The following is a 25,209-nucleotide window of genomic DNA, read 5'->3' as shown; positions in this document are numbered from 1 at the left end:
GAGATGGGGGTGGGGGGGTGGGGGTGGGCGGGGGGGAGTCAAGAAAGAGGCAGTTGAAGGCTCTCTGGCCTTGAGATAATGAAATAGACACAACAAGGGAGGTTGGGGGCTTGAGAAAAAGGAGGTGCCCTTGAGGCTCCAGGGCTGGGCCAGTTTCTGTATCCCCCTCCCTATCTGTAACTCTTTTGCCTCTTGGATTCTTTCTAACCACCCCTTTGCCAGTCTCCCAAATCTGTCTCTGACCTCTGCTCTGTCTCTTCCCATGGAGCGGAAGGTTGTCCTCATCACAGGCTGTTCCTCTGGAATTGGTCTGCATCTGGCCTGGCGCTTGGCAGCTGATCCTTCAGGCAGTTTCAAAGGTGTGAGGAAATCGGGGCCCAAAGACCAATACAGAGGGCAGTGGGTATTCCTGTTTGCAGCTGAGATGGGGAAGGTAAATCTCTCCTGGAGGGGACCTAATTCCAGGTAATCCACCTTCCCCCCCAGTGTATGCCACTCTACGGGACCTCAGGGCTCAGGGCCCTCTCTGGGAGGGTGCACGGGTTCGAGGCTGCCCTCCAGGGTCCTTGGAGACACTACAGCTTGATGTGACCGATCCCAGCTCGGTGGCTTCTGCCCGAGACCACGTGTCGGAGGGTCGGGTGGATGTCTTGGGTGAGATCACTCGAACCTCTTGGGTCCCCTTCCCTACTTGTGCATAGGAAATGTGGGTTCTCCTTCCTAGGAACATTCCTCACCTTTCCGTTTCCCAGCCAGGAAGTTTTTCAGTATCTTAACCTTACTTCATCTTTGTTCTGTCCCACTCCTAAATGTTTAGCAAAATGTTCTGAACTCCCTAGGTGCACTGTCACTTTTTTTTTTTTAACTCTTAGCTTCCACCTTAGAATCAATTCCATGTATTGGTTCCAAGGCAGAAAAGTGGTAAAGGCCAGGCAAAGGGATTAAGTGACTTGCCCAGGTAGGAAGTGTCTGAGGCCACATTTGAACTCTAGGCCTGGATCTCAATTCATTGAGTGACTTAGCTGCCCCCTACAGTCACTGTTTTCTGCATGAAAGAAAGTGAACTGGAAATCTGAGGATGCCCTAGCAGGGTTGGATTGGGGAAGTTTGACTAGGGATGTTCCTGGGCCAGTGGAAGGCTCCCAGGGAGGAGGGAGGAGGGTGGGGATGAGGCATGGGCTTCTCTCCTCAGTGTGCAATGCTGGCCGTGGCCTGCTCGGGCCACTGGAAGCCCACGAAATGGAGGCTGTGGGTTCCGTGTTAGATGTGAACGTGGTGGGAACAGTGCGTATGCTCCAGGCTTTCCTTCCAGATATGAAGCGGCGTGGTACAGGCCGAGTGCTTGTCACTGGGAGTGTTGGCGGGCTGATGGGTGAGTTGGGGGATGGGGAGGCCAGATGTTGATTATTATGGGGTTTTCAAGAAGAGTGTGGACATTGATTGGGTGTGTGGGGTTGGAACCATCCAGGTTTTAGCTCAGCCTCTTTCTCTTGTTCTCTCCCTGCCTCCAAAGGCTTGCCCTTTAATGCAGTTTACTGTGCTAGCAAGTTTGCACTGGAGGGTCTATGTGAGAGTCTGGCTGTGCTGTTGCTGCCCTTCGGGGTCCAGTGAGTAAACAGAATACCCCTGAACACCCCAAGGTACCCAGGTACAGCCCAAGATTTCTTTTTTTTTTTTAACCCTTACTTTCTGTCAATACAGTATATTGGTTCTAAGGCAGAAGAGTAGTAAGGACTAGGTAGTAGGGATTAAGTGACTTGCCCAGGGTCCCACAGCTAGGAAAAGCCCAGGATTTCTGTTCTACCAGAAGTTCTGCTTAAAACTGTAAGTGCTTTCTCCCATTCCCCTTGCCACAAGCATAGAGTGGAAACAACTCCGGACCTATTATCAGAGGCCTTGGATGCTACCGTTTCCCTAACATCTTTGTGCCTCAGTTTTCTCCAAAGCAAAACAAGAAAGTTGGATTTCCAATGTCTCTTCCTACACAAATGCTCTGATTCGTGGACGCACATCACTTAGGTGCTTTGTCACCCCCTAATCCTGGGGAAGAAGGGGAAAGGTTGAGGAGAGGGTGCTGGGACATGGGGAGGGGCAGAGGGTGGACAAGGCTGACACCCCTCATCCCTATCTGCTCCTTTTCTGCCCTGCCAGCATCAGTCTCATAGAGTGCGGCCCTGTTCGCACCGCTTTCCAGGAGAAACTGGAGGGGGGACCTGGTGGAGTTTTGGGAAGTGCTGACCTGGACACTCGGGCTCTCTTCTCCCGCTATCAGCGCCACTGTGAGCGGGTCTTCCGAGAGGTGGCCCAGGACCCAGAGGATGTGGTGGAGGTGAGGTGCAGCAGGGGCTCTGCTCCCCTGGAGGGTGGGAGATGGAGGTCAGAAAGGGCCTGAGGAGGCCCAGAAGCAGCTCTCTGGGGCTTGAGGTAAAGGCAAAGGGGGTTGATGCCCTGTGCATGCTTCTTCCTGAGGCTCCCTCTTTCTCCCCCTTCCCATTACAGGTATTTGTCCAAGCCCTCTGTGCCCCTCGCCCTGTCCTGCGTTATTTCAGCACTGAGCACTTCCTGCCCCTGGCAGGGCTCCGATTCTCTGATCCTGGTGGCTCTCAATATGTAGAAGCCATGCACCATGCTGTCTTCACGGAGCTGGAGGAAGGGGAGGCCCAAAGTGGGTCTTTTCACCCTGAGGCATCCCCTCAATAAAATACACCCTCCCCACGTCACTAACCAGTCTTGTGGCTCTTCACTCATTTGTGCTCTAAAGGCTATAGGCAGCAAAGATGGGGGCTTCTAGGAAAGGGCTATTTGCCCTCCTTGTTGGCCTGATGTACAGGGTAAAACCCCTCCCCTCGCCCAACAACAAACCTTAGTCTGGGTAACAGGAGAGATCAGGTCCCACCTACTACAGACTTTGTTAGTGAATGACTCAGGCCTTATTTCCATTCCCAGCTTTTCCTTTGGTATTTAATTCAACAAGCATTTTCCAAGTATCTATTGTGTATAGAAATCTTGGTGCAAAAAGGAGGCAGCTGACCAGTGTCAAATACCCAGCACATTTCTAGCAACACTCTAGTTTGGCCAGAACCCAATGAAAATATAACGGAAATATTTCATTAAAAAAATAACACAATAGAAGGCAGCTGGGTAGCTCAGTGGATGGAGAGCCAGACCTAGCGACAGGAAGTCCCACATTCAAATCTGGCCTCAGACACTTCCCAGCTATGTGACCCTGGGCAAGTTACAACCCCCATTGCCTAACCTACATAGTATTTATTTTAAGGTGGAAGGTGAGGATTAAAAAAAAAAAAGAAATAACACAATAGAGCATAAGTAACAGCTTTCCAGAGTCAACATGCAGCCACAGGAATGGCCTCATTTCTTTTTGAATTTGACCGCACTGATATGGATGATTCCTTCCAGCACTAACAGTACTCAGTTTGAAGTTACTTAAGAACTTCAGTTTTGATTACTGCACCTTTGTGAGCCTCCGTTTTCTCATCTGAAAAATAGAGCAGAGACATCAACCTGCCTACCTCACTGGTTGTTGTGGGGAACTGATTGAGAGAATTGTTGAGAAAGAGATTTTTAAAATGCAGAGACCCTGAGATGTGAGCAATCATCACCAGGAAACAAGTGGAGATCAGCACTGGGTAGAATCAATCCACTGTTCCCATTTGCCATCTTCAGTGCTCCTTACCACAGCTTTCTCAGAACTTCCCAGAAAAGCTGTTGGGGCAAGTGAAAGTGGGGAGCTATGTGGAAGCCCAAAAAGACATCTAAACAGCTGGCTGCCTACCTAGTCTGTGGACCAAAGTCAAAGGTTCTTTCCTTCAACTCATGCCCCTCCATTCAAGGTATATGGCTGGATGCTGGAGGAGTATTGATATATGGTGAAGGATTTTGACCCCCTGGAACATCTGTGAGGGCAGCTAGGAAGGATAAGTATCCACTGCCATTTAAGGAACAAAAGAGAAATGATGGGATCCTTGGGAAAGGCTCATTAAAATGCAATAGAGGTCTGGGACCCTTGGGAGGGGATAAGGTATAAAACTATTAACACTAGTGACAAGGAGAGAGACACATGTACAAGGAATAGATTTAAGGAGGCAAGAAGGAAAGGAGAAACAGGAATGGAGAAAGGAGTGAAAGAACAGGAAAGGCAGAAGGAAGGCTTGAGGATAGGAGAGAACAGTTTGGGCCTTGTGGTACTGATCCTGGCTCTTCACAGGATTCTGCTATTGCTTGCCTTCTTCAAACCCCTTTCTTCTTCACATTGCCCTGAGGCCTGCTTAGTTCTAAATTTGTGCCAATAAATCAGTCCAGGGCTATAAAACCATATGGAAGGGTACAAATTAGACTTTATCCCAGGAGCCTGGGATGATGGGTTGTTTGTGCAGATTAAAAGGACTTTCAGACCCTTAGAGAGGGGCATCCTGTATCCCAGTAGGCAATCAACATTTCTAAATCACCTGGGAGGCACTGCAGACAAAAATAGAAAATAGTCCCAGACTTCAAAAAGCTTACCTTCTAAGGGGGAGATATACACATATAGAATATGTAATATGTGTGTATAAATACCCCCAACCAATGTATCTACTTTGGGGCTCTTCCCCAAAGGGAAGCTACTATCTACAAGGTTATATGGTACCTTGGGGGTTTAGGATTTTAACACCATAATTCATAAGCCTCAACTATTGTATTTCTCTTTGACAGAAAGCCAGTAAACATAATTAGTTCAAAGCAAAGACATTAAGGTGGCATGATAAGAATATGATAAGAACCTACAAAATAAGCCCCACTAATCCTGAAACACATTATCCCACAATACATACATCAGCTCTGGGAAGAATGGACTTAAATTTAAGAGGCAAAACTCAGAATTTATGATGAAGTGCTACAGTGTTTATTATTATTATTATAGAAGACTCAGGTACTTTACCTCTGAATAGCAGGGTGTCTTATGGGAGGGGATTGCTTAAATGGGTACATGGATCTGTTCCTCTCTGCATACAAAATTCTAAGCCTATAACTGGCTCTTTTTGGGGGAAGGGGGAGAGTTGTTAACCAAATATTTATTTCCTCAATCCCTTAGGCCTGCCTTTCTGGTACTTTTAAACAATTTTTTTTCTTACCCACTTGTAAATGACAGTCTTGTTCTGTGTGGCCTTAAAATTTCTTTTTGACATTCAGGTTCTCCGTTTTGAATTGCATTTTCATAGGAAGACAAACAGAAGATCCACAAAAGTTTCTATCAACTGTAGAATAGAAATGATAGCTACAGGCCCTATTTATACTTCATATATATATTTGCTGCCACTGCTTTGGCTCTGGAAGGTTTCCTCCTATGCAAAATTGTATAATAATTATTACTTAGTGTTAAAGCACTGAAGGCAATTTGATAAAAGTGAACTTGCCTTTAAGGGCTTTGGAAATTTAAAGAATTTGGATGTTAATCTCTTTAATCTCTCTAGTGATATGTTCCATAGAACCTTGTATCCACAGTAGAGCTGTAGCCACATAGCTATTTATTTGAATTTGTTATTATAAAGAAAACCGTTAGTACAATTCTTGCTAAAAAATTTTTAAGCTAGTAAGTAAAATTGTTTAGAATATGAGCTTTTGTCATAAACTCTTACTCTTTAGCATTCACATCTATACAAGCTCAATCTTGCACTCCTCCATTAACCTTTTGCTTAGGAAGAATAATTTCCAAGTAAGTAGGAAAGAATGCTAATTTTTCTTTGTTGTATTCCAGACCTTCCTGAGAAAGAACGGTGGGTTTTAAAAAAAATGTTTCTTTTTTTCATAATTACCTAAAATTTTTTTTTAACTTTCATTAAAATTTTTTTGAACCAAATTCTTCCCTTCCTTCCCCTTTTCCCCCTCAAGAGATGGCAAGCAATCTAATATTTTACATGTGCAATAATAGAAAACATTTTTCTATATTAGTCATTTTGTGGAAGAGAACTAAAAAAAAAATTAAGAAAGTGAAATATAGCATGTCTCAATCTTATAATTAGCTCCTTTCTTTGCTGTCAAAGATCTTACTCCCTGAAAGTACTTCCTCCTTCAAGTGATTGCCTCACTTTATCTATAACTCTCTGGGGAGTATCTCTGCTCTCAAGGATACCTGAAATTCTTTCTGAGACTCTTCCAACTATGGAATGGCTACACATCTCCAGGTTGAGTATCAATACACCAATTCAAGTAAAGTGCTTAACATTCCTGGAATAGCTATTTAAAGACTCTAAGGCTTTATTTAATTTAAAAAGGTGTTATGGTTAATTTTCAGCTTAACAAAAGGTTACCCCTTTGATTTCAGTCAGAAAAAGGTTTTCAATTTTCCCAAAGGGATTAACAGGGCAGTTGTTGTTTATCTGATTTCAAAGACTACCAATGCCATCACAGAGCAAAGCCTTGACTTGTGCATGAATTGGTTTTAAGTGAAGCAGTTTCACAAAGGTGTCAGCCTCACTTTCTCTTCCAGAGCCCATCCAAGTCCAGTGGCAAGACAACAGTCAGCACAACTAGTGATGCTCTAGGATATAGTGGATGGCAGTGGCATCTTCAATGTTTGACAAAGCTCTAAAGAGTCAACAGCACCTGGTTCAGCTGCTTTCATAGAATAACTTGTTTTCATCTGCCCATTCCACCTAGGGACATCTTCACATGCTTAGGGTAGGCCCTCCCCTCCACCTCAACTCACCACAGGTTTGTGACCCATAAGTTACCCTCAACCTGGTTTAGCCCATCTGCCAAGATAGTTTACAGGGTGTGGCTGCCCTGCAAGGTACAGATTTTTAAGAGACACAGTTGAGAGTTGAGTGGACACCAGAGGTGTTTAAGCAGCCCGGAAAAGAGCTTGCAAGCCCTCACATCAAAAGTGCTAGTCTTCCTTGGATACCATACAAGAATCAGTGTGATTAAGTGGAAAAAACACAGGCCTTGGAGTCAAAAGACCAAGGTTCAAATCTAACACTCTAGGACGGGGTGGGGTGGGGGGGCAAATTCCTAACTTCTTTTTGCCTCAGTTTCTTCAACATAATAGTAACATCTGTCAGTTTAGGAGGGAACAAAATATCCCCCTTTTTAAAATAGGTGTGTGTATTGGACTAGCTGGCTTCAGAGGTCCCACCTAGCTTCAGAACTACGATTTTATGGGTCCATTACCTCTGTCTAGGATTCTTTTGCCTTGGGTGTAAACCGAGGGAGTCCAAGATTTCCAGCCCTCACTAGACTTCTGACTCCACCCCCATGACGCCTTCACTTCCCACGTGACCATCCCGCCCGCTCTCACATCACATCTCGCGATATTCTTACTCTTTGGGGTAGCCAGGATTTCCCCGAATCCGGAATCACGAGCTGCCCGATCCGGGACAGGAGCACTTCCGGGTGGACCCCGGGGAGCAGCGGCATCAGGAGGAGTGGCCCGAGTCGGGGGCTCCGTGAGTACCGGAGAATTAAACCCAGGCCCGGAGTCACTGACAAACCCGACCTGTCACTGCCAGCAGGCGGCTCCGCCCCGTGGAGACAAGTCCAGCCCCTTGGAGACAGCTCGCCTTTCCCTCCCCACCCCGTTTCTCTCCCCTCCTGGGAAACGAGGGAGGACTAGGGCCCCGAGTCACCGGTTTCCTGTTCTGCTAGGCTCCAGAGCCAGTCTCCTTCAATTCTACCCCTAAGGAGTTATTTAATTCCCCGTCTAAACCCTCCTTCGTCCCAATCACAAATCTGATTGCGCATGCGCGACTCACCTACTGGGGTCGGTGTTCTAAGGTGCCCTGAACTGAAGTTTACGCATGCGCAGCCAATCCTAATAAAGTTTTTTGGGAATCTTGCAGGCTTCATCGGAGCATCCTGCGCATGGGCAACAGCACCCACTAGAAATCATTCGCTGCTTACCGGTACTGGGTCCCTTTTGTCCCCTTCCCGGTTCTCCGAGCTTCTCACGTGTGTCCTTCCATAGGTGGCATCGAGGGGAATCATCAGTGACTTGGGCAGTGGTGGTCAGCATGTCTGCCTTCCGATCTGGCCTTTTGGTTCTGACATCCCCACTGGCGGCCCTGACCCCACGTTTGGCACCCATTCTGACCTCTGCAGCTCGACTGGTGGAGCAGACCCTGTATGTCCACCTTCAGCCTGGCCTCAGCCTGGGTGGACCTGCCCAGCCTCACTCCAGCCACGTTCAGGCCACGGTGGAGATCATCAACCTCATTACAGGCCTCTATGCTGGTGCTGATGCCCATAGGCATCTGGACATCCGTGTCCTGCTGACCAACATCTGCACCAAGAGCCCAACCCCACCACCCTCACTTGGCTCTGTGCAGAACCTAGCCCATCCCCCTGAAGTGGTATTGACTGATTTCCAGACCCTTGATGGGGGCCAGTACAACCCAGTTAAGCAACAGCTGGAGCGATATGCTACCAGCTGTTACAGCTGCTGCCCACAGCTGGTCTCTGTGTTGCTCTACCCAGAGTATAATCCAGGGGACACTTCCACAGAACCATCAGTGGCACCCTATTCTTCTGGTTTTTCAACCTCCCCTGTGCCTAAATCTCCCATGCACCCCCTTCAGGGCTACAACCATGTGGCAGTGGGGGGAACATTTGACCATCTTCACAATGCCCACAAGTTGCTTCTTACGGTTTCATGTCTCCTAGCCCAAAAGCGGCTCGTGGTTGGAGTAGCAGACAAAGACTTGTTGGAAAGTGAGTAGATGAGTTTGGAGTTTGACTTGGGGGTGGGGAAGTTGTCTGAGCAGGGGAAGATAGATTCTAACAACTCCTGGTTCTTATTTTTCATAGAGTTTATTAATAATAACTTGAAATAGAGAAAGCAGATATATAGAGATTTAAGCCTAATCTGACCACGTGGTTGATCCACATGACTGTCTTCTCTCAGCAATGGGCCTCCCCCATGTCCAAGGGAATAGAGAGAGCAGGTGTGTCCTGTATCACACCTTTATTCTCTGTGCCCTCATGTCACAAAACACAGGCTCGCAAAGTGGATCAAGGAAGGACCAACTGGATCTGATGAGCTGGAAGTCAAAGATTCTGGTGGGGGAGGGGGTTCTATTTACACAATCTAAGTCTTGGATGTTTCCTTTGGATATGTGCACTTTTATTTTCTTGCTCCCCTTAGAATTGAAATGTGGGTGGTATGCTCCAAGGTTATGTTATGATGAGCTTCAAAGACTATATCTGTGTCTTTCAAATTCCTCCAGGTCTTCTCTGTCAGTACCTTGGTCTCCCCCTTCCCATTTGGCAGAGACCCTAGTCAGTGTAGTTCCCTCCACTAGTAATCATTGTTCCTTCCTCCATATTTTGCTTGAATACTCCTTTTCTTAATCAGACCCAACAAAATACTGATATCTAGTTACCCTCCCTTCCTTTCACAGTCATAACCACTATCTCTCCATTTTTGGTTCTCTCTAGTACCCTCTCTTCAATTTACTTTTTTTGTCTCCTTTCTTGTTCCATTTTCTCTCACTTCTTTCCTTAGATAAAGTGCTCCGGGAGTTACTCCAACCATATACAGATAGAGTGAGACATCTGAGTGAGTTCCTGGTGGACATGAAACCATCCTTGGCCTTTGACATAGTCCCCCTCCTAGATCACTATGGTCCAGCTGGCACTGACCCTTCCTTGGAATGCTTGGTGGTTAGCGAGGAGACTTATCGTGGGGGGTTGGCTGTCAACTCCCACCGACTTGAGAATGTAACTCCCTTGGGGAACTGGGCAGAGGGAGTGGTTGGGGATAAGAAGGGTAGGCGTATGTGTTGGAGAAGTGATACTGTAGAGAAATACTGGAAGTGACACGGGAAAGCTTCTGGCTCACATGCCAGTTGCCTGTTGGATATGGTTGGGTCCTTAATTTTACCCTCTAAGGTTTGTGTGACCTAAAAATGAGTGCTGGGGGTTCAAGGAATAGTTCTGTTATCTCCATTTAAAAATATCATCCTTTCTTGCCCTTACCTCTTACCATAGGGCCTAGGAGAGCTGGCTTTGCATCAAATTTTGTTGCTGAAGAACCCAGACCAGAAAGAAAATGAAGAAGACAAAGTTAGCTCCTCCAGTTTTCGTCAGCGATTGCTGGGGACCCTCCTTCGACCCCCCTATGTAAATACCTTTCAACTCCAGGGGGTACAAGTGCTGGCTGCCTCTCAGATGGGGAGTACTGGCCCTTAGTGGGAAAATACCCTTCTGTTATTCTAGCAGGGGGAGCCTATAGGCATACACAGGGGCTGGAGTAGTTGTTTTGATCTTAGTCTTCTGATATTCCCATCAATAGTTCCTCCATTCTTGACTTTTTCAACCTGTTCTCCTTTTGGCAGAAAAGACCAGACCTCCCATCCCATGTCTATGTAGTGGGGCTGACAGGGATAAGTGGCTCAGGCAAGACCTCTGTGGCCCTGTTACTTCAAGACCTGGGGGCAAAGATTATTGATAGCGACAAGCTGGGACATCAGGCCTATGCACCTGATGGCCTTGCCTATCAGGCTGTGATAAAGGCCTTTGGAACTGGTATGTCTTCTGGGGGAAGGTGAGAACATTGGGGATCTGAGAGTACTAGAAACACCATGCGTCTCTCACTGAGGTTCTTATTTCTGGCCTCTCAGATATAGTAAGCGAAGATGGCACCATCAACAGAAAGATTCTAGGCAGTCGAGTGTTTGGGGACAAGGTGAATACATTAATTTCCATAAAGGCTTGTGGCTTGCATGCACTCCCCTGTTTCCTATGGACCATGCATCCTTGTCTCAAAGCCCCTTTCTCTTTTTCACCCTCCCCTGGAGTTTTGTCTTTTATTGGTAAGGGAAGGCTCCTGGTTATCTTCCCATAGCCCTCACTTCCATGCTTTGTCGCTGTGAACCTAACAGCTGCTGGTTCATTCTGTCACAGGTGTAGGACTAGTAAGTAATATCTTCCCTGGCCCTTTCTCTGCTACTAGAAACAGCTGAAGAACCTTTCAGACATTGTGTGGCCAATCATTGAGCAGATGGGCCGAGAGGAGATCATCAAAGCTGCAGCTGAGGGTAAGTATGAAGGACAAGAAAAACTTCAAAGGACTGGTAGGAAGGTTCTTCCCTTGTCCCTTCCCCCCTTCCCCTACCTGCACCTCCATTCCAGGGCCAGGCATCGTGCCTGTCTGCCAGGCAAGCACATTCCAGGGAGTCTGATCCAGGGCAAATGGCTGGAATGAGAGATCAGTGGAATGACTTGGGTCCACCTGCAGGGAAGACCATATGTGTGATTGATGCGGCCTTGCTGCTGGAAGCCGGTTGGAACAACATGGTCCATGAGGTGTGGACAGTCATTGTCCCAGAGACAGAGGTAACTGGATCCTCTTACCTCCCCATTCCCCTACCTCATCCCTGACTGGACTCCTGAACAGTTCCCTGTATTGTTACTGGGACACCTCAGAAGTATGTTAAATACACCTCATACCTATGATGAATGTTGGAGGGGATGTGGCAAAATTGGGACACATTCATTGCTAGGAGGGCAATTTGGAACTCTGCCCAAACCAGTGCATACCCCCTTTGATCCAGTAATACCATTATTAGGTCTATATCCCAAAAGGATTTAAAAAGGGAGTGGGGGAAGGGAAAGGACCTACTTGTATTAAAATATTTGTATTTGCTCTATTTGTGGTGGCAAGATATGGAAATTAAAGGGATGTCCATCAGTTGAGGAATAGCTGAACAAATTGTGGCAAATGATGGTATACTATTGTGCTATAAGGAATGAACAGGAATGATTTCAGAAAGACTGATGTAGAGTGAAATAAGCAGAATCAGGAAAACATTATACATAGTAACTGAAATATTGTGGAATGATCAACTGTGATAGAACTTAGCTATTCTCAGCAACACAATGATCCAGGACAACTCTGAAGGATTTAGGACAAAGAATGATCTCCACCTCCAGAGAAAGAACTGCTTTAATCAGAATACAGTTGAAAGCACACGATTTTTCACTTGTTTATTTGGGTTTATGTTTGGGGGTTTTGGTTTTATAAGATTATTTTCTAACAAAAATGAACAATATGGAAATATGTTTTGCATGATAATACCTGTATAACCCAGATTGAATTTCCTGCCAGCACCAGGAAGGGGAAGGGAGGGAGGGAGACAAGTTTGATCATATAACTTAGGAAAACTTCTGCGGAAATTTGTTATAACAAATAATTGGTTAAACTATATATACATACATATATATATACATATATATATATATATGAACTGTGCTGAGTGTCAATTTTTGTGTTTTACAGGCATTGCAGCGCATTATAAAGCGGGATAATGTGAGTGAAGCTATGGCTCTGAGTCGCCTACAGAACCAAATGAATAATCAGCATCGTGTGGACCAGAGTCATGTGGTGTTGAGTACACTCTGGGAGCCACATATCACCCGAAAACAGGCAAGGAGATTGAATGGGAGGGTGGGGGAGGAATGAGAGGTTCTAGAGTGCCTCCCTTGACTAATACCACTTTGTTCCCACAACTTAATTCTGAAGGTGGAAAAAGCCTGGACCCTCTTGCTGGAGAGAATCAAGAGCCAGTAATCTACTCCTGAAAGCTTCCCAATCTGATCCTTGATTGCTGATGATTAATGAATGTGGTGTGGGAGAGCCTGCAGAGGGCAGGCTTTGCCTTGTGGGGAGGGCCCCTGGGGCATTTCCCAGGGGCTGGGCCCACACAGTAGCGATGTGAGCACCTCTGGCGTCCCCTAGAGGCTGCGCATAGCTGGAGGAAGGGTCCGGCTGACCCCAGATGTGCCTGGGGCCCCACGACTGACAGGGACCAGGGTGAAGGAATGGAACTAATTAAAGTCGAATTTTCTTGTAAGGCGTTGGTTTACTGTGCTCCTTGGGAAGGCGGCTGGGGTGCTGCCACCCTACGATCATAACCCGGCCTGCAGCCTTGCTCCAGGAATTGGGCGTACTAAATCTTTGGGGCATTGTGGGAATTGTAGTTACTGAGAGGCCAGGAAAGAACGTTTTTTCGTTAACGTTATGTAAAGCAAGTGCATGAGCAAATGACCGCAGTAGGGACTCTCCCCCCCCCCCCCACTTTTAAAAATGTGAACTACTATCTTTATCCTTAGGAAATCTTCACTCAGAGGAGTTGAATGTCTTAAGATGGCATGGAAAACATCGTTATCTTTCCCTACTGGAATTTGAATTCTGGCCTAACACCCTTAAAAAATCCTTACCTAGTTTACCATTATCATTTGCGCAAGCGCAGCGTGCTTACTTTTCCCACTTTGGGATTGGTGAATCACAGGCCATGTGGACTCGTGCCCCGCCCCCGGGGGGGGGTGCACTCGGCGTTTCCGGTTCGGTCGGTCTGACTATGACGGAGCGGGGGGCCTCTCCGGAGGACCCCTGGGTCAAGGCAAGCCCCGTGGGCGCGCACGCCGACAAGGGGAGGGCGGGTCGGGCACGTGCACGTAGGGGGAGCGGGAGAGTGGGGGTTTCCCCCAGTTCCCCCCAGTTCTCCTTGCTTCGCCCACAGGGGCTTGGGGCTGCGGGCTGCGGAGACAGCCCCGGCCCCCCGCGTGCCCAAGTGGGGAGCCGAGAGAGCAGACCGTGTGTGAGTGTCTGCGGTGCGGTGGGGAGGGAGGGTCGGGAGGGACTGGGAAGGGGGCTGGGCCCGCAGTCGGCTCCGGGTGGTCTGGAGCTTGAGTGGGCTCCCTACCCTTCTGCAGGTGGAGTACACCTACAGTGACAACAGCCTGGACCCGGGTGAGTGGGATGACGTGACCACCGCCTCCTCTTCCCTCAGGATGTTGGGGTGGGGGCAGGGTGTGCCCCGGCTTCCCAGTGTCTTGTGGGGAGGATAGGGAAAGGGTGTCCTCCAGTCTCCTAGTGTCCTGGGGGAGGGAAGAGAGGGCTCTTTCTTCCTACTGTGTTAGGGGGAGCCCTAAGGTTTGGAAGGCAATAAGGAACTAGCCCAGAACTGTTTCTGGGGAGGGAAAGAATCATGAGGTCTGAAGACCAACCTTGATGGCCAGATAGTGTAGCAGAGCCTGAGGCCATGATTTTTTTCTGGCTCTCTCTTCCAGGGCTCTTTGTGGAAAGTAACCGAAAGGGGAGTGTAGTGTCCAGAGCCAACAGCATTGGCTCCACCAGTGCTTCCTCAGTTCCCAACACAGGTAACCAGCAGTCTCACTTATCCTCACCCCCATATCATCTCGGGCTCTTTCCATACAAAGATTCCATTGTTTCCAGAAATCTGGAGTTTTAAGACAGTTCCCAGAACTGATTTTCTGATTAACACAATTCTTGAGGGTCCTCAAAGCTCAATTTGGGAATCCAAAAGATTCTCTCTCCCTTCTGAGGCAAAGGTTTGTCTTACTTCTTTGTACCATCCAAATAATAAGACACCTTGCCCCTTTCTGACCCTACAGATGATGAGGACAGTGATTATCAACAAGAACCTTACAAGGAGTCATATAAGGACAGGAGGCGCAGGGCCCACACACAAGCAGAACAGAAGAGGAGAGATGCCATCAAGGTGAGGGGGAACCCTCATCCCTTTGACCTCAGCCATGGTCTTCTCAAATTCACAGCTGAAGTTCCTGGCAGGTGACATTTTATATATACCCTTTATATAATGCAAATGGAAAATATACTCTGCAGCTTTCCAGGTCAGTCTAGTCTTTCTGGGTGACATGTCTCCTGTGATAGCCTCCGTCATCAGTTTAACTTAGGTTCTAGTATGATCCTCTTCTTTCCCCCCCCAGAGAGGCTACGATGATCTTCAAGCCATTGTCCCTACCTGCCAGCAGCAAGATTTCTCCATTGGCTCCCAGAAACTCAGCAAGGCCATTGTTCTGCAGAAGAGTATGGGACTGAAAGGGTGGGGTTGGGGGAGTAGATATAAACTAGAAAGAGGGCAAAGAATTCAAAGTGAAGAGCAGTGTTGCGCTTTTGATTGAGCTACTCTGTTATAACTGTATTGCTCTCTCCAGCCATTGATTACATCCAGTTCTTGCACAAAGAGAAGAAGAAACAGGAGGAGGAAGTATCTACCCTACGCAAGGATGTTATGGCTCTGAAAATCATGAAAGTGTAAGTGGAAAAAAAGGTAGGGTTGGGACTGGGCAAAGCATTAGTGGAAAGTCTTTAGAGACAGATTTTGGCCAACATTGTGGTGTTTAAGCAAATGTTCAATCATTCAAGGCACCTAAATGGTAAAGTGGTACTGGGCCTGGAGTCAATGAAGACCCAAGTTTAAATTAAGCCTCAGACATTAGCTTTGTGTCCCTGGACAAATCACTTCACCTCTGCCAGTTTCAACTGTAACAGCACCTATCTCCCAGGATTAGTGTGAGATTTAAATGAAATCTTAGTCTCAGATTCCTATTTAGATCAGACTTTTGCAGAACAGAGACTGCAGTTTTGACACAGTATAGTCCTAGAAGGGATGTCAGTGATTTATACAGAAGGGCAAATGGGTCCAGAGAGGGGAATTGATGACTCTCACCATTAAAGAGCCCTCAGGCAGAGCTGAGGGTAGGACAGCCTCTATACTTGCCTTCCTATTCACTTAAATATGTGTAAACATATATTGGATGTTTTGCTAGTTTGAGTAAGTTTGGAATCAGGCCCAGCAGTTAGCTAAAATCAGATTCATCTAGACAATCTGTATGCTATTGCAACATTGGAAACCAATGGGGGCAATGTCATTTTTTCACATGGCCTCTTGGTTATTGGTATCAGTAGTCCTAGTTCTGGCTTTAAAGGCTGGCAGGAGCCTGGCGGTGGTGTGTGTAGATAATGATAGAGACAAATGCCATTGTCTTTTTTTTTCTTGGTTTCAGCAACTATGAGCAGATTGTGAAGGCGCACCAGGATAACCCTCACGAAGGGGAGGACCAGGTCTCTGACCAAGTCAAGTTCAATGTGTTCCAAGGAATTATGGACTCTTTGTTTCAGTCCTTCAATGCCTCCATTTCTGTGGCCAGTTTCCAGGAGTTATCAGCTTGTGTCTTCAGCTGGATTGAAGAGCACTGTAAACCCCAGGTGTGCTGGCTGAGACTGCGGCAGAGTAGGGTGGGAGCAGATTGGTTGGCAGCACCTATTCACTGAGCTGAAGCTCCTTCAGGCAGGGTGGTCCGAGGTACACATTGTTGGAGGCAATAGGTTGGTAGTATCTTTTTCTTTGACCAAAAATGTGATTGCACTAGTGTAGGAAATTCTTGGAGCAATGTAGAGTGGCACCTGCTTTGTCACTTAGTCATAGTTGGGGACAGTGAAAAAGTTCAGTGACTTGCCCAGAGTCAGTCACTCTTGATCAGAGGTGGCATTTGTACCCAGATTTCTATTCACTCATTTTTTCCCCTGTAGCCTAACCTGGTTTTTTGGTTACAGTTTAAACCAATTTATAGATATTAAGCACCTACATGTCAAGCACTTTGCTACTCCCTTTTTGTTTTTAGAAAATATCCCTTATCTGTAATAGCCTCTGGGTCCTGCTCCCCCTTTCTGAGAAAGGCAAACTACTACTTTTGAGGGTGTAGAAGATGTTTGAGGCTTGGTCTTGGCTCATACCTCTTTTCCCTTCTCTAGACCCTCCAAGAGATTGTTACTGGGGTGCTGCACCAACTGAAAAACCAGCTTTACTGACTGCTTACCCTTCAGCCAACACTACTGGAAGTGTGGAACCAGAGAGCTGGTTGGGTGCTGGCTCTGATGTCTCAAACAGAACATTTGCTTTGTTTGCTGAATTTTGGACAGCAAACCCATTTCAAACCTGTGGGAGTTCTAGGGGCTATTGGATTTGTCCCTTAGAAATCACTTTCAACATCTTCCTAAACTTCCAATTTAAATTCATGACAAGTATTTATTTGGAAGCTACTAGTTGCCATTGTGATATGTCTTGGGGGAGAGGTAATAATGAGACTATGCTTCTGGCAGGAGTCTGGAGAAGGCGGAAGAAAATGTACTTATGTAGTCAAAGAGTGCCACGGGCACTTCTCTCCAGTGGTGCTGGCCTGCATTATGGCACCAATAAAACTGTTAGCATGTTATATAGGGATTTTATCTCTAGGGAGTTTGCCACTGTGATCAGAAACCTTATGACATTTCTTTTATTTCAATGTAATTTTTTTAAGCTTAAAATTGTATTTAAAAATTTTTTTTAAGTCAGCCAGGTCTTTGTGGTACTTCAGGGTCCCATTTACCCTCTTTTCATACAAAGTTGATAAGGGATCATCTCCATTCTTCTGTCCACTTTTTACTTGTCATCAAGATTTCTATCAAAAATGAGCCAGGGGAAAGTGGAGAAACTGCTATCTCAGATATAGAGCATCAGACTTTTTTTCTTTTTTTCCAAGCTTAGATATGGAAGATTCTACCATCCAATGGAAACTAAATATTTTTATATCAAATTGTAATTGCAATAAATTTTATGAAATGCTTAAGCCCAAATTTGTTCTGAATTTAAGTCAAATCCATTAAACTGATGATTCCTCTCAGTCTAGTCCTTTTCCACCTCTAGCCAAAAGGACTCCTGGAAGTGCCAAAACAAAACCAATACCATGAGTCTGAGAAGCTCCTCTGCCTCTCCAATGTTATGTGGAGAGGTACCTCAGGGGTCTGGAAGGGTGATGTTGTGATCTTCATCTGTCTCTATTCCAACTTCTTCCTGTAGAGCAAGGAGAGTAGTCAACCAAGATTTACCCTTACAATGGAGACCTGGTCTGGAAACAAGAGAGGGAGCCTGGGAGGTGACACTTACAAAAAATTGCTTCTTACTCTTGGGGTAACCCTCCAGGATTGCATCAAACAGTTCAGTTGCCTAACAAGAATGACAGGGTCAGCCATAAGATGTCTGGTCCAGCCCATCTCCAAAGAGCCTTCCCAGGGTTTGTACTGGAGCCTCAGGCTGATGCACTGACACCTACCATCCTCTTCCGCTTCCTCCACTCTCTGTGGTACTTCTGCCTCTCCTGATACACCTAAGCAGGAACCAAAACAATTCTTCTAACTCCCAAGGAATCCTCCCACCCAGCTTGGGTGTCTGGTAAGGCCCAATTACCCTCCCTATCCCCATTACCTTTTCTTTTTCTTCTGGAGTCACATGGTTGGTAGCTGCTTTGATTTTACTCAGCCTCTCTGTGTAACTGGCACATTGTTTTTTTAACTCTTCAATTTCCTTACACATTTCTGGTGTAGTCAGGGAGTTAGTTAGTTCTTTCAGCTCTGAAAGAAAGCCAGACTAACTAGCAATTATTCCTGAGGGACCCAAATTCCCAATGAACCTGGCAGCTCTAGATAGGGGAACTAGAAAGAGAGGGAGATTGGGAAGTCATGCATAGAAAGGTGAGGTCACCAAAGAAGGTGAAAGAAGACTACAGAATAAAGCCTCCCCTCTTTTCCCCAACAGTTCTAAAATTCGACTTCACTTTATTTCCCAAGTTTGTTCTAAATGCCTGGGGATGGTCCTAGAAGACACTAAGAAAAATAAATGAAATAGCACCCAAAGAACCTGTGCTCTTCTGGGGAAGGACAACTTTTACAGAAAATTAAACCAAGGTTAATCAAAGGGAACAACTGGGAGTCACCATAGACATGGTACCTGAGCTACTTTGGAGGAAGACATATTTGGAGATGTAGAGATTAGAAGAAAATGCACTTCAGGAAAGTAAAAGATCAAGTGTCAAGTGTAGAAACTGTTGTAGTCCAGATTATACAGAAATGATTATAATGAGAAAGTGTTAGAAAGACAGATTGAGTGGAAAAAGGCTTGGGAATTTTTCATCAGAGAAAGTGAAAGTTTTTTGAACAAAGGCAAGAACTGGTTAAACCTCACTGGCTTTCCTATCCTTAGAAAGATTTTGGCAGCTACATGGAGGATGGATTAGAGAAGCAAGATTAGAGTCTCATTAAGAGGCTATAGAATAGGTGGGAGGTGATACAGGAGTGTCCTCATTAGTAGAAAGGGATGCAAGAGTTGTTATGGAAGTAAAATCAACTTGGCAAATGAGTGCATATGAAAAGTGAAGAAAAAGGAATTAAGGATGACAAATTACAAACTTGTGGGACTGGAAAGATAGCAGTGGCCTTAATAAAAATAAGGGGAGGAGGGGAGAAGGAAAGCTAGGTGGCTCAGTGGATTGAGAGCCAGGCCCAGAGATGGGAGGTCCTGGGTTCAAATCTGACCTGAGACACTTCCCAGCTGTGTGACCCTGGCAAGTCACAACCCTCATTGCCTAGCCCTTATTGCTCTTCTGCCTTGGAACCAATACATAGTATTGATTCTAAGATGGAAGGTAAGGGTTTAAAAAAATAAAATAAAAAATAGGGAGGTTTAGAGGAAGAACAGGTTTTATGAGAAAGAGGCTTGTTCCCATCTTGGATATGTTGAGTTTGATTTGCTGATTAGGGTTGGATATTATAATCTTGGGAGTCATCTGCATACAGTACAAAATTAAGTCCATGAAAGCTGATGATATAGATCACTGAGGGGTAGAGTTAAGAAAGAAGAGAGCAAGATATTCAAGTGACATCTATGTTTAAGGAACAATGAATAAAAAAATGGGGAGAAAAAGGCTAAAAAGGACTAGAAATAGGAGGGGAACTTGGAGAAAGTTGTGTCACAGAAGTCAAGAGAAGACATATTTGGAAAAAAAGAGATTGTCAACAGTATCAAAAGTAGATGAGGACTATATAAAAGCCATTGGATTCAGCAGTTGAGAGATTACTGGAAGAGCAGTTTCAGAAGAATGCTACAGATGAAAATCTGATTAAGAGGGTTAAGAGGGAAACAGGCATTGAGGATTAGAGGCAGTCAGTAGATGCTTCTTTCTATGAACGCGGCAGCAATATAATAATTTAGGGGTGGCTGGCTCACAAGTGTCAGCATTTTTAGGATGAGTGAGACCTGGAAAACTACATAGGCAACAGGGAAGGAATTAGTACAATGGGAGAGACAGGGAAGAACTGATCATTAAAAGAAGGTACTAGCGAAGGGGATCAACTAGCATTGAGTAAACTGTGTAGAAAATACTGTGCTGCACACTGAGGATACAAGGAAAAAGCAAGAAGAGTTTTTACTTCAAGTGGGATAACATAGGAATCAGTGAATATACATGGAGATAGCACTAACAAAGCTCTCCTGTAAGAGGCTGAATTAAATTTTAAAGGAAGCTCGGGAATTCCAAGGAATAGAACACATCTTGGGCACAAGTAGAGGGCATAAGCTTAAACTAGAAAGGCCTTACCTCCTCCTCAGATGGGAAGGGAAGGGAAGCTTATGAAGATTGAGGGAAAAGGTTTGGATCAGCCTTTGAGAAGAGCAGGGTAGAGCCAGCTGAGAAGAAATAAAAGGATTGCTGTGTAGCCCTGAGAGCTCAGTTGAGATTAGAAACATGAATCTTTAGTAGTCCTATTCAGTAGGATTCCATGACTCCCGTTCCCCATCATCACTTGAGAGCACAGTAGTAAGTGAAGAAGGACGGTGGGGCTAACCAAAGAGATAAAAAGTATTAATAAGGCCAGTTCATGGCAACAAAGATCCGGTCAAGGAGATGAAGATGGATGAAGTGAAGTTCAAAAAAGTGACTGACTGGGCATCAGAAGGAGGGTCTATAAATGAGGATAGGGAGCAAGGTATAGGACAACTCCTTCCGGGCCAATATATTGAAAAGCACCACAGGAAGAACCAGCACTAGAGGGTGGTCAAGGACCCAGGCCTTTTGGAGAAAGAAAGTTTGGATGGGAAAGAATATGATGAAGATACCTAGGATGAAGTGGATTTTGTTAATAATAAAGCCAGAAGATGATCTGTGGATAAGCATTTAAGGATGAGAGTTTGGGTAAAGGTAGCAGAGAAAGAATATTGACTTTAAAAAGTAGCAACTCGGAACCAAAGCAGTCCAGGAGGTAAGAGTTTTCCAGCTTAGGATGTGTGTGTGTGTGGGAACCTAGATGATTAAGACCAATTGATGTGTGGCCCTGGACAAATCACTTAACTCCAATTACCTAGACCATAACACTCTTCTTTCTTGGAACTGATACTTAGCCTTAATTCTACAACAGAAGGTAAGGGTTTAAAAATATTTTTTTAAAAGACTAAACTGATGGTTTCTCTCTTTTTAAAAAAGTTGCAATTATGCTACCTTTGGGTTAAACATTTTAATAGCAACTGAAGAATGTAAATAACTCAGAATTTAACAATTTCCCAACTACTGGATAAGCCCGGAGTTAGCACTTTCTCTGTAGCTATCTGCCTTACCAACTTCCATATGACGGCAGCTCTGCTGGATACTTTGGACTTTGGAAGTGAGAGACAGAATTTCATCATCAAGGCCTTTGAGATCTGTGTCACTCAGAGTATCAAATGCATCCTGCCAGAGACAAGGAACCAAGAAAGTGACCAACCTAGAGCAGTACTCAAGGTAAAGAACTCATACTGTGTTAAGGACAGGCATAAAACCTATTCATTCTGCCCTCTTCCCCAAATTCTAATCTTGTGGGAGCTATGGGAACATGGTTTCCTGCAGGTCTCATTCTCTTAGAAAACTATATATTAACATGTTATATTGTATCCCTTTTTCCTTATTCCCAATTACATTTAAAAAAAAAACAACCAAACACACACCCCAAAACCTATTGGGGCAGCTGGGTGGCTCAGTGGATTGAGAGCCAGGCCTAGAGAAGGGAGGTCCTACTTTCAAACCTGGCCTCAAGCCACTTCCCAACTGTGTGACCCTGGGCAAGTCACTTAACCCTCATTGCCTAACCCTCACCACTCCAAGGCAGAAGAGAAGGGTTAAAAAAACAAACAAACAACAAAAAAACCCCAAAACTCTTACCTTCTGATTTAGAATCAATACTATGTGTTGGTTCTAAATTAGCAGACGGGCAGGGCTAGGAAATAGGGGTTAAGTGACCCGTCTAGGGGTCATATAGCTAGGAAGTATCTGAAGCCACATTTAAATCCAAGACCAATTCGGTCTCTAGGCCTGGCACTCTACCCACTGATCCTCATGGCTACCCCGCCCCATTACATTTTAATATGATACATGATCCAGGCAGCACTTCTTTTTGTCATTTCTGCTACAGAGGAAAGGTGGAATTAAAGCATAAGGAGAATGGTGAATTACAAAAGTCTGTGTATGAATACCTAATATGCTTAAGAGCACAGAATATGCATAGTGCACTCTTAAATACTTGTTGAATATTAGTCTTTCTTAAAATGCTAAGCCATCTTGCCTATTCTCAAGAAGTTTTGTCAGGAGGAAAAAGAAAGCGTAATCATATCTTGTTGTTTGAATTCCATAACAAATAGTAATTAATAATAGCTAATATTTTAATAATATCTTACTCTGTGCCAGGGACTTTAGAAATATTGTCTCCTTTGATCCTAACAACACTGGAAGGTAGGTGCTATTATCTCCACTTTGCGGATGAGGAAATGGAGGCAGAAAGCAGTTACGTGATTTGCCCAGGGTCACAGTACGCTAGTAAGTGCCTGAAGTTGGATTCAACTTGGGTCTTCCTGTCTCCAGGCACAATTGTCAATCTACTGTTTAGAACTAGGAGAACATAGTAAAACAATAGTGATATATTGTAAGGATGAGAAAGTGTGAGAGATTTAAGTTACTCTGATCAAGACTATGAGCCAAATCATTTCCAAAGGATTCATAAAGAAAAACTTTATTTGCCTCCAGAGAGAGAACTAATGAACTCTGAATGCAGATGGAAGCATGTTTTTGACTTTCTTTTTTTGAATTCTTTGACATTTTCTTCTGCAACATGGCTAATGCAGAAATGTTTTGCATGACTTCACAAGTATAAATGTTGGTTTCAAAACCTCCATTTATACAATAACTGATATCAAATTACTTGACTTCAGGAGGGGGAAGGAGAAAACCTTGAACCTCACAATTTTTAAAAATGTTAAAATGTTTTTAATATGAAATTCAGAAATGTTTAACAAAACAAACAAAACCATTTATTTAAAAGAAAACATTGTCCAACCAATGTGTCACAAAGCTTTCTAAGCATGACAATGCTTTGAGAATTCTGTTATGAGAGAGATCACTGTAGACTGAAGTCAGGAAAGGATTTTTTGGAAGAGAAACCACCTAAGCTGGAATTTGGATAGGCAAAATAGGGAGTGCATTTTAGAGTGGATGAATAACACAAGCAAAGGTATAGAAATCTTTAAGAATTAAACCAGTATCTTTGAAGACAATGAGACAAACATGACCACAAATTGGGTTTCCATTTGGAAATAGAAGAAAAAAATTAGGTCCGATATAACAGGAAAACATTATGCAGGCTTGGAGAGGGACAGAAGATGGATCACTAGCTTTTGAGAAGAAATTATGAGATCACATTTAAAGATATGTTTCAGAAGATTTGTCTTGGTGGTAGTGTTTGTAAGACAGAATAGAGAAAAGAATATCAGTGGAAGGGAAACCATCTAAGAAGCTATTGTATTAATGGTCTGAGAGGACCTAAGGTGGCATAAAATTTGGCTGCTCTTAAGTTTAGAATCATCTGGTCAGTACAAGAGGGGTTTTGAGAATTTATTATTTTTTAGCCAAAGCCTAGGCTAAGTACTGACTGCCAGATAGCGTAAAGGAAGCTGTGAGTACAATCTGATTAAAAAAAAAAAAGCCTGACTCTTTCTACGGGAGATTACGTTTGATCCTGGAAAAGCCTTGCTGGCTCTAAGAGCTGGTGCTCAGCCGGTCAGGCTTAGAACGGGGAGCCCAGGGCAGTTCCTCTCACCTGGTCCGCAAAATAGATTTTCTGCTTGCCGTACACCTTCTCCTTAATTTTGCCCTGCTGTGCCAGCTGCTCCAGGGCCTTCACCACAGCCTGGCAGAGACAATTAGGGGGTTGGGGGGAGCCGGTCCCGGGTTGAGAGGACCCTGCCGGGATGGGCACGGGGTGGGGACAGAGACTGGGAGACTCATCCCGTGGGAGTGTGGGGAGTGAGGAAGGGCGCCGCGACCAGTGGCCGCTCCGTCCCAGGGCTAGTTGTTTAGGATGGGCGGACACAGCCGGCCGTCTTCCGGGAGTCTGGAAGCCCCCCGAAGCCGAGCTGCCTAAGGCCGCTCTGAGGCCAGGCTCTCCGGGGGCGTCTCACCGCCTTGCCAAGCCCATGATCCCGCTGCAGGTTCCCGAACACATCCTGGGCGCTGTAGGGCCGGTTCTGCTCCTGCAGGTAACTCAGGACAACCCCAGGGGCTACGGGGGAAGAGGCAGGAGTCATTTCGAGGCCAACGGCGGTCTGCCTCCAACTGTTCCCCGCTCCTCTCGCCACAACCCTCACCTGCAGCCAGCTCCGCGCGGTTTTTACTCATTCCGCTCCCGCCGCCACAGTCAAACAGCCTCAACCAACCTCCTTCCGGGAGCTTTTCGGAAGAGACTGAGCGCGTGATTGGCCCACGTGAATGGAGGGCCGTTCCAGATGAAGATTTTAGGGGAGGAGTCCTTCGCGGCCGACGTAAAGCGTGGCGCCCATTTTTTCCATCTTCCCGGGTGAAAGTGGGCGTTTGCTTCACTGCAGAAGGGTCCTCGGAGGAACCGCTGGTCGGCGTAATACTTAACTGGCTGCACGAGCACACACGCCTGTGGCTAGTAACTGCCTCTAGGGCACTTCCCAGCGCCTAGGCTGTGACTCGCGTGGGCCTCGCTGCCTTCTGAGTACTCTGGGATCGGGACGCCACTTCCCGCAGATCCAAGGCCCTGCCACCAGGGGGCGCTCAGTCTTGGGTTTGTAAGGCCGAGGTCAAGCAGGTGAAGAAGGGGCTCTGACCACGGTGAACGGGGGAGGCTAGTTTCCTGTTGGCCTAGATCAAGGCCAGCCACCTGACAGGTGCCTTCCATTTCCGCCCACATAGACCCGTGGGTCAGGGCCTGAAATAAATATTTCTAGTTTCTGAGGTCAGAAGTGGGCCGGAGAACAGCTGTCCGTTCACGCAAAATCCAATCAAACAGCTTACTAACCTTGTATCTAGAATCTTTCCACTTAACAAAATTCAAACAACCCCCCCAAATATGTCTGTCTCTTGCAGGTGGTGGTGGTGGTGGTGGTGGTGGTGGTGGTGGTAGTGAAGGTAGGATTGTCAGAAATGAATTGGTGATAACGTCTGTCTGTTATCAAAAGGAAAACAAGAAGGGGGCACAGAGAAGTCTGTTCCTTTACCAGTGGCTCCCCCATCCCCCTTCTGATGCTGCATTTT

At 45.6% G+C, this 25,209-nt stretch overlaps 4 protein-coding genes across 15 annotated transcripts; 3 read left to right on the top strand and 1 right to left on the bottom strand.

Moving 5' to 3' along the window:
* The first annotated feature begins 93 nt into the window (after nt 1-93).
* Nucleotides 94-8,703, top strand: HSD17B1 (hydroxysteroid 17-beta dehydrogenase 1). Of its 2 annotated transcripts, XM_056816728.1 has the most exons (8): nt 94-359; nt 487-654; nt 1,193-1,372; nt 1,514-1,607; nt 2,152-2,329; nt 2,500-7,442; nt 7,836-7,898; nt 8,656-8,703. In XM_056816728.1, exons 1-6 carry the CDS (start codon nt 263-265, stop codon nt 2,698-2,700), a joined length of 918 nt encoding a protein of 305 aa, XP_056672706.1. In that variant the 5' UTR covers nt 94-262; the 3' UTR covers nt 2,701-7,442; nt 7,836-7,898; nt 8,656-8,703. The 2 variants fall into 2 exon arrangements, with proteins under 2 accessions (XP_056672706.1, XP_007482237.2); XM_007482175.3 differs by lacking the exon at nt 7,836-7,898.
* COASY (Coenzyme A synthase) lies at nt 7,304-12,845 on the top strand. Of its 3 annotated transcripts, XM_001365777.4 has the most exons (10): nt 7,304-7,442; nt 7,961-8,703; nt 9,497-9,711; nt 9,982-10,113; nt 10,329-10,518; nt 10,614-10,678; nt 10,946-11,030; nt 11,231-11,328; nt 12,272-12,418; nt 12,515-12,845. In XM_001365777.4, the coding sequence occupies exons 2-10, from the start codon at nt 8,007-8,009 to the stop codon at nt 12,560-12,562; spliced, it is 1,677 nt and encodes a 558-aa protein (XP_001365814.1). In that variant the 5' UTR covers nt 7,304-7,442; nt 7,961-8,006; the 3' UTR covers nt 12,563-12,845. The 3 variants fall into 3 exon arrangements, 2 of the variants coding, with proteins under 2 accessions (XP_001365814.1, XP_056672698.1); XM_056816720.1 differs by having other exon boundaries at nt 7,442-8,703; nt 9,497-9,654; XR_008916360.1 differs by lacking the exon at nt 12,515-12,845 and having other exon boundaries at nt 7,442-8,703; nt 11,125-11,328; nt 12,272-12,322.
* A 241-nt stretch (nt 12,846-13,086) lies between these two features.
* Nucleotides 13,087-17,651, top strand: MLX (MAX dimerization protein MLX). 7 transcript variants are annotated; one of them, XM_001363335.4, is made up of 8 exons: nt 13,110-13,394; nt 13,708-13,744; nt 14,065-14,154; nt 14,410-14,516; nt 14,746-14,845; nt 14,974-15,073; nt 15,826-16,027; nt 16,574-17,651. In XM_001363335.4, the coding sequence occupies exons 1-8, from the start codon at nt 13,287-13,289 to the stop codon at nt 16,628-16,630; spliced, it is 801 nt and encodes a 266-aa protein (XP_001363372.2). In that variant the 5' UTR covers nt 13,110-13,286; the 3' UTR covers nt 16,631-17,651. The 7 variants fall into 7 exon arrangements, with proteins under 7 accessions (XP_056672699.1, XP_056672703.1, XP_056672701.1 ...); XM_056816722.1 differs by having other exon boundaries at nt 13,315-13,592; XM_056816721.1 differs by having other exon boundaries at nt 13,087-13,592; nt 15,826-17,651.
* On the bottom strand, nt 17,369-25,050 carry PSMC3IP (PSMC3 interacting protein). 3 transcript variants are annotated; one of them, XM_007482174.3, is made up of 8 exons: nt 24,297-25,026; nt 24,111-24,211; nt 23,750-23,839; nt 21,243-21,354; nt 18,063-18,208; nt 17,911-17,964; nt 17,745-17,804; nt 17,369-17,651 (listed from the first exon to the last, which is right to left on the bottom strand). In XM_007482174.3, exons 1-8 carry the CDS (start codon nt 24,325-24,327, stop codon nt 17,595-17,597), a joined length of 651 nt encoding a protein of 216 aa, XP_007482236.1. In that variant the 5' UTR covers nt 24,328-25,026; the 3' UTR covers nt 17,369-17,594. The 3 variants fall into 3 exon arrangements, with proteins under 3 accessions (XP_007482236.1, XP_007482234.1, XP_007482235.1); XM_007482172.3 differs by lacking the exon at nt 17,911-17,964 and having other exon boundaries at nt 24,297-25,049; XM_007482173.3 differs by lacking the exons at nt 17,745-17,804; nt 17,911-17,964 and having other exon boundaries at nt 24,297-25,050.
* Nucleotides 25,051-25,209: the final 159 nt, after the last annotated feature.

The sequence above is a fragment of the Monodelphis domestica genome, chromosome 2 (genome assembly GCF_027887165.1).
Source record: "Monodelphis domestica isolate mMonDom1 chromosome 2, mMonDom1.pri, whole genome shotgun sequence".
NCBI lineage: Eukaryota > Metazoa > Chordata > Mammalia > Didelphimorphia > Didelphidae > Monodelphis > Monodelphis domestica.
Note: the sequence above shows the minus strand (reverse complement) of the source record. Positions and strands in the feature narration are given on the sequence as shown.

Coding starts and splice junctions, on each gene's coding strand:
- HSD17B1 (XM_007482175.3), top strand. CDS start 263: ATGGAGCGGAAGGTTGTCCTCATCACAGGCTGTTCCTCTGGAATTGGT. Junction 655..1,192: donor GGGTCGGGTGGATGTCTTGG/GTGAGATCACTC, acceptor TTCTCTCCTCAG/TGTGCAATGCTGGCCGTGGC. Junction 2,330..2,499: donor ACCCAGAGGATGTGGTGGAG/GTGAGGTGCAGC, acceptor TTCCCATTACAG/GTATTTGTCCAAGCCCTCTG.
- MLX (XM_056816721.1), top strand. CDS start 13,287: ATGTGGACTCGTGCCCCGCCCCCGGGGGGGGGTGCACTCGGCGTTTCC. Junction 14,155..14,409: donor TTCCTCAGTTCCCAACACAG/GTAACCAGCAGT, acceptor CTGACCCTACAG/ATGATGAGGACAGTGATTAT. Junction 15,074..15,825: donor GCTCTGAAAATCATGAAAGT/GTAAGTGGAAAA, acceptor TCTTGGTTTCAG/CAACTATGAGCAGATTGTGA.
- PSMC3IP (XM_007482174.3), bottom strand. CDS start 24,327: ATGAGTAAAAACCGCGCGGAGCTGGCTGCAG. Junction 23,840..24,110: donor ATCATGGGCTTGGCAAGGCG/GTGAGACGCCCC, acceptor TGTCTCTGCCAG/GCTGTGGTGAAGGCCCTGGA. Junction 17,805..17,910: donor GGAGGAAGCGGAAGAGGATG/GTAGGTGTCAGT, acceptor CATTCTTGTTAG/GCAACTGAACTGTTTGATGC.
- COASY (XM_001365777.4), top strand. CDS start 8,007: ATGTCTGCCTTCCGATCTGGCCTTTTGGTTCTGACATCCCCACTGGCG. Junction 11,031..11,230: donor CATCAAAGCTGCAGCTGAGG/GTAAGTATGAAG, acceptor GTCCACCTGCAG/GGAAGACCATATGTGTGATT. Junction 11,329..12,271: donor TCATTGTCCCAGAGACAGAG/GTAACTGGATCC, acceptor TGTGTTTTACAG/GCATTGCAGCGCATTATAAA.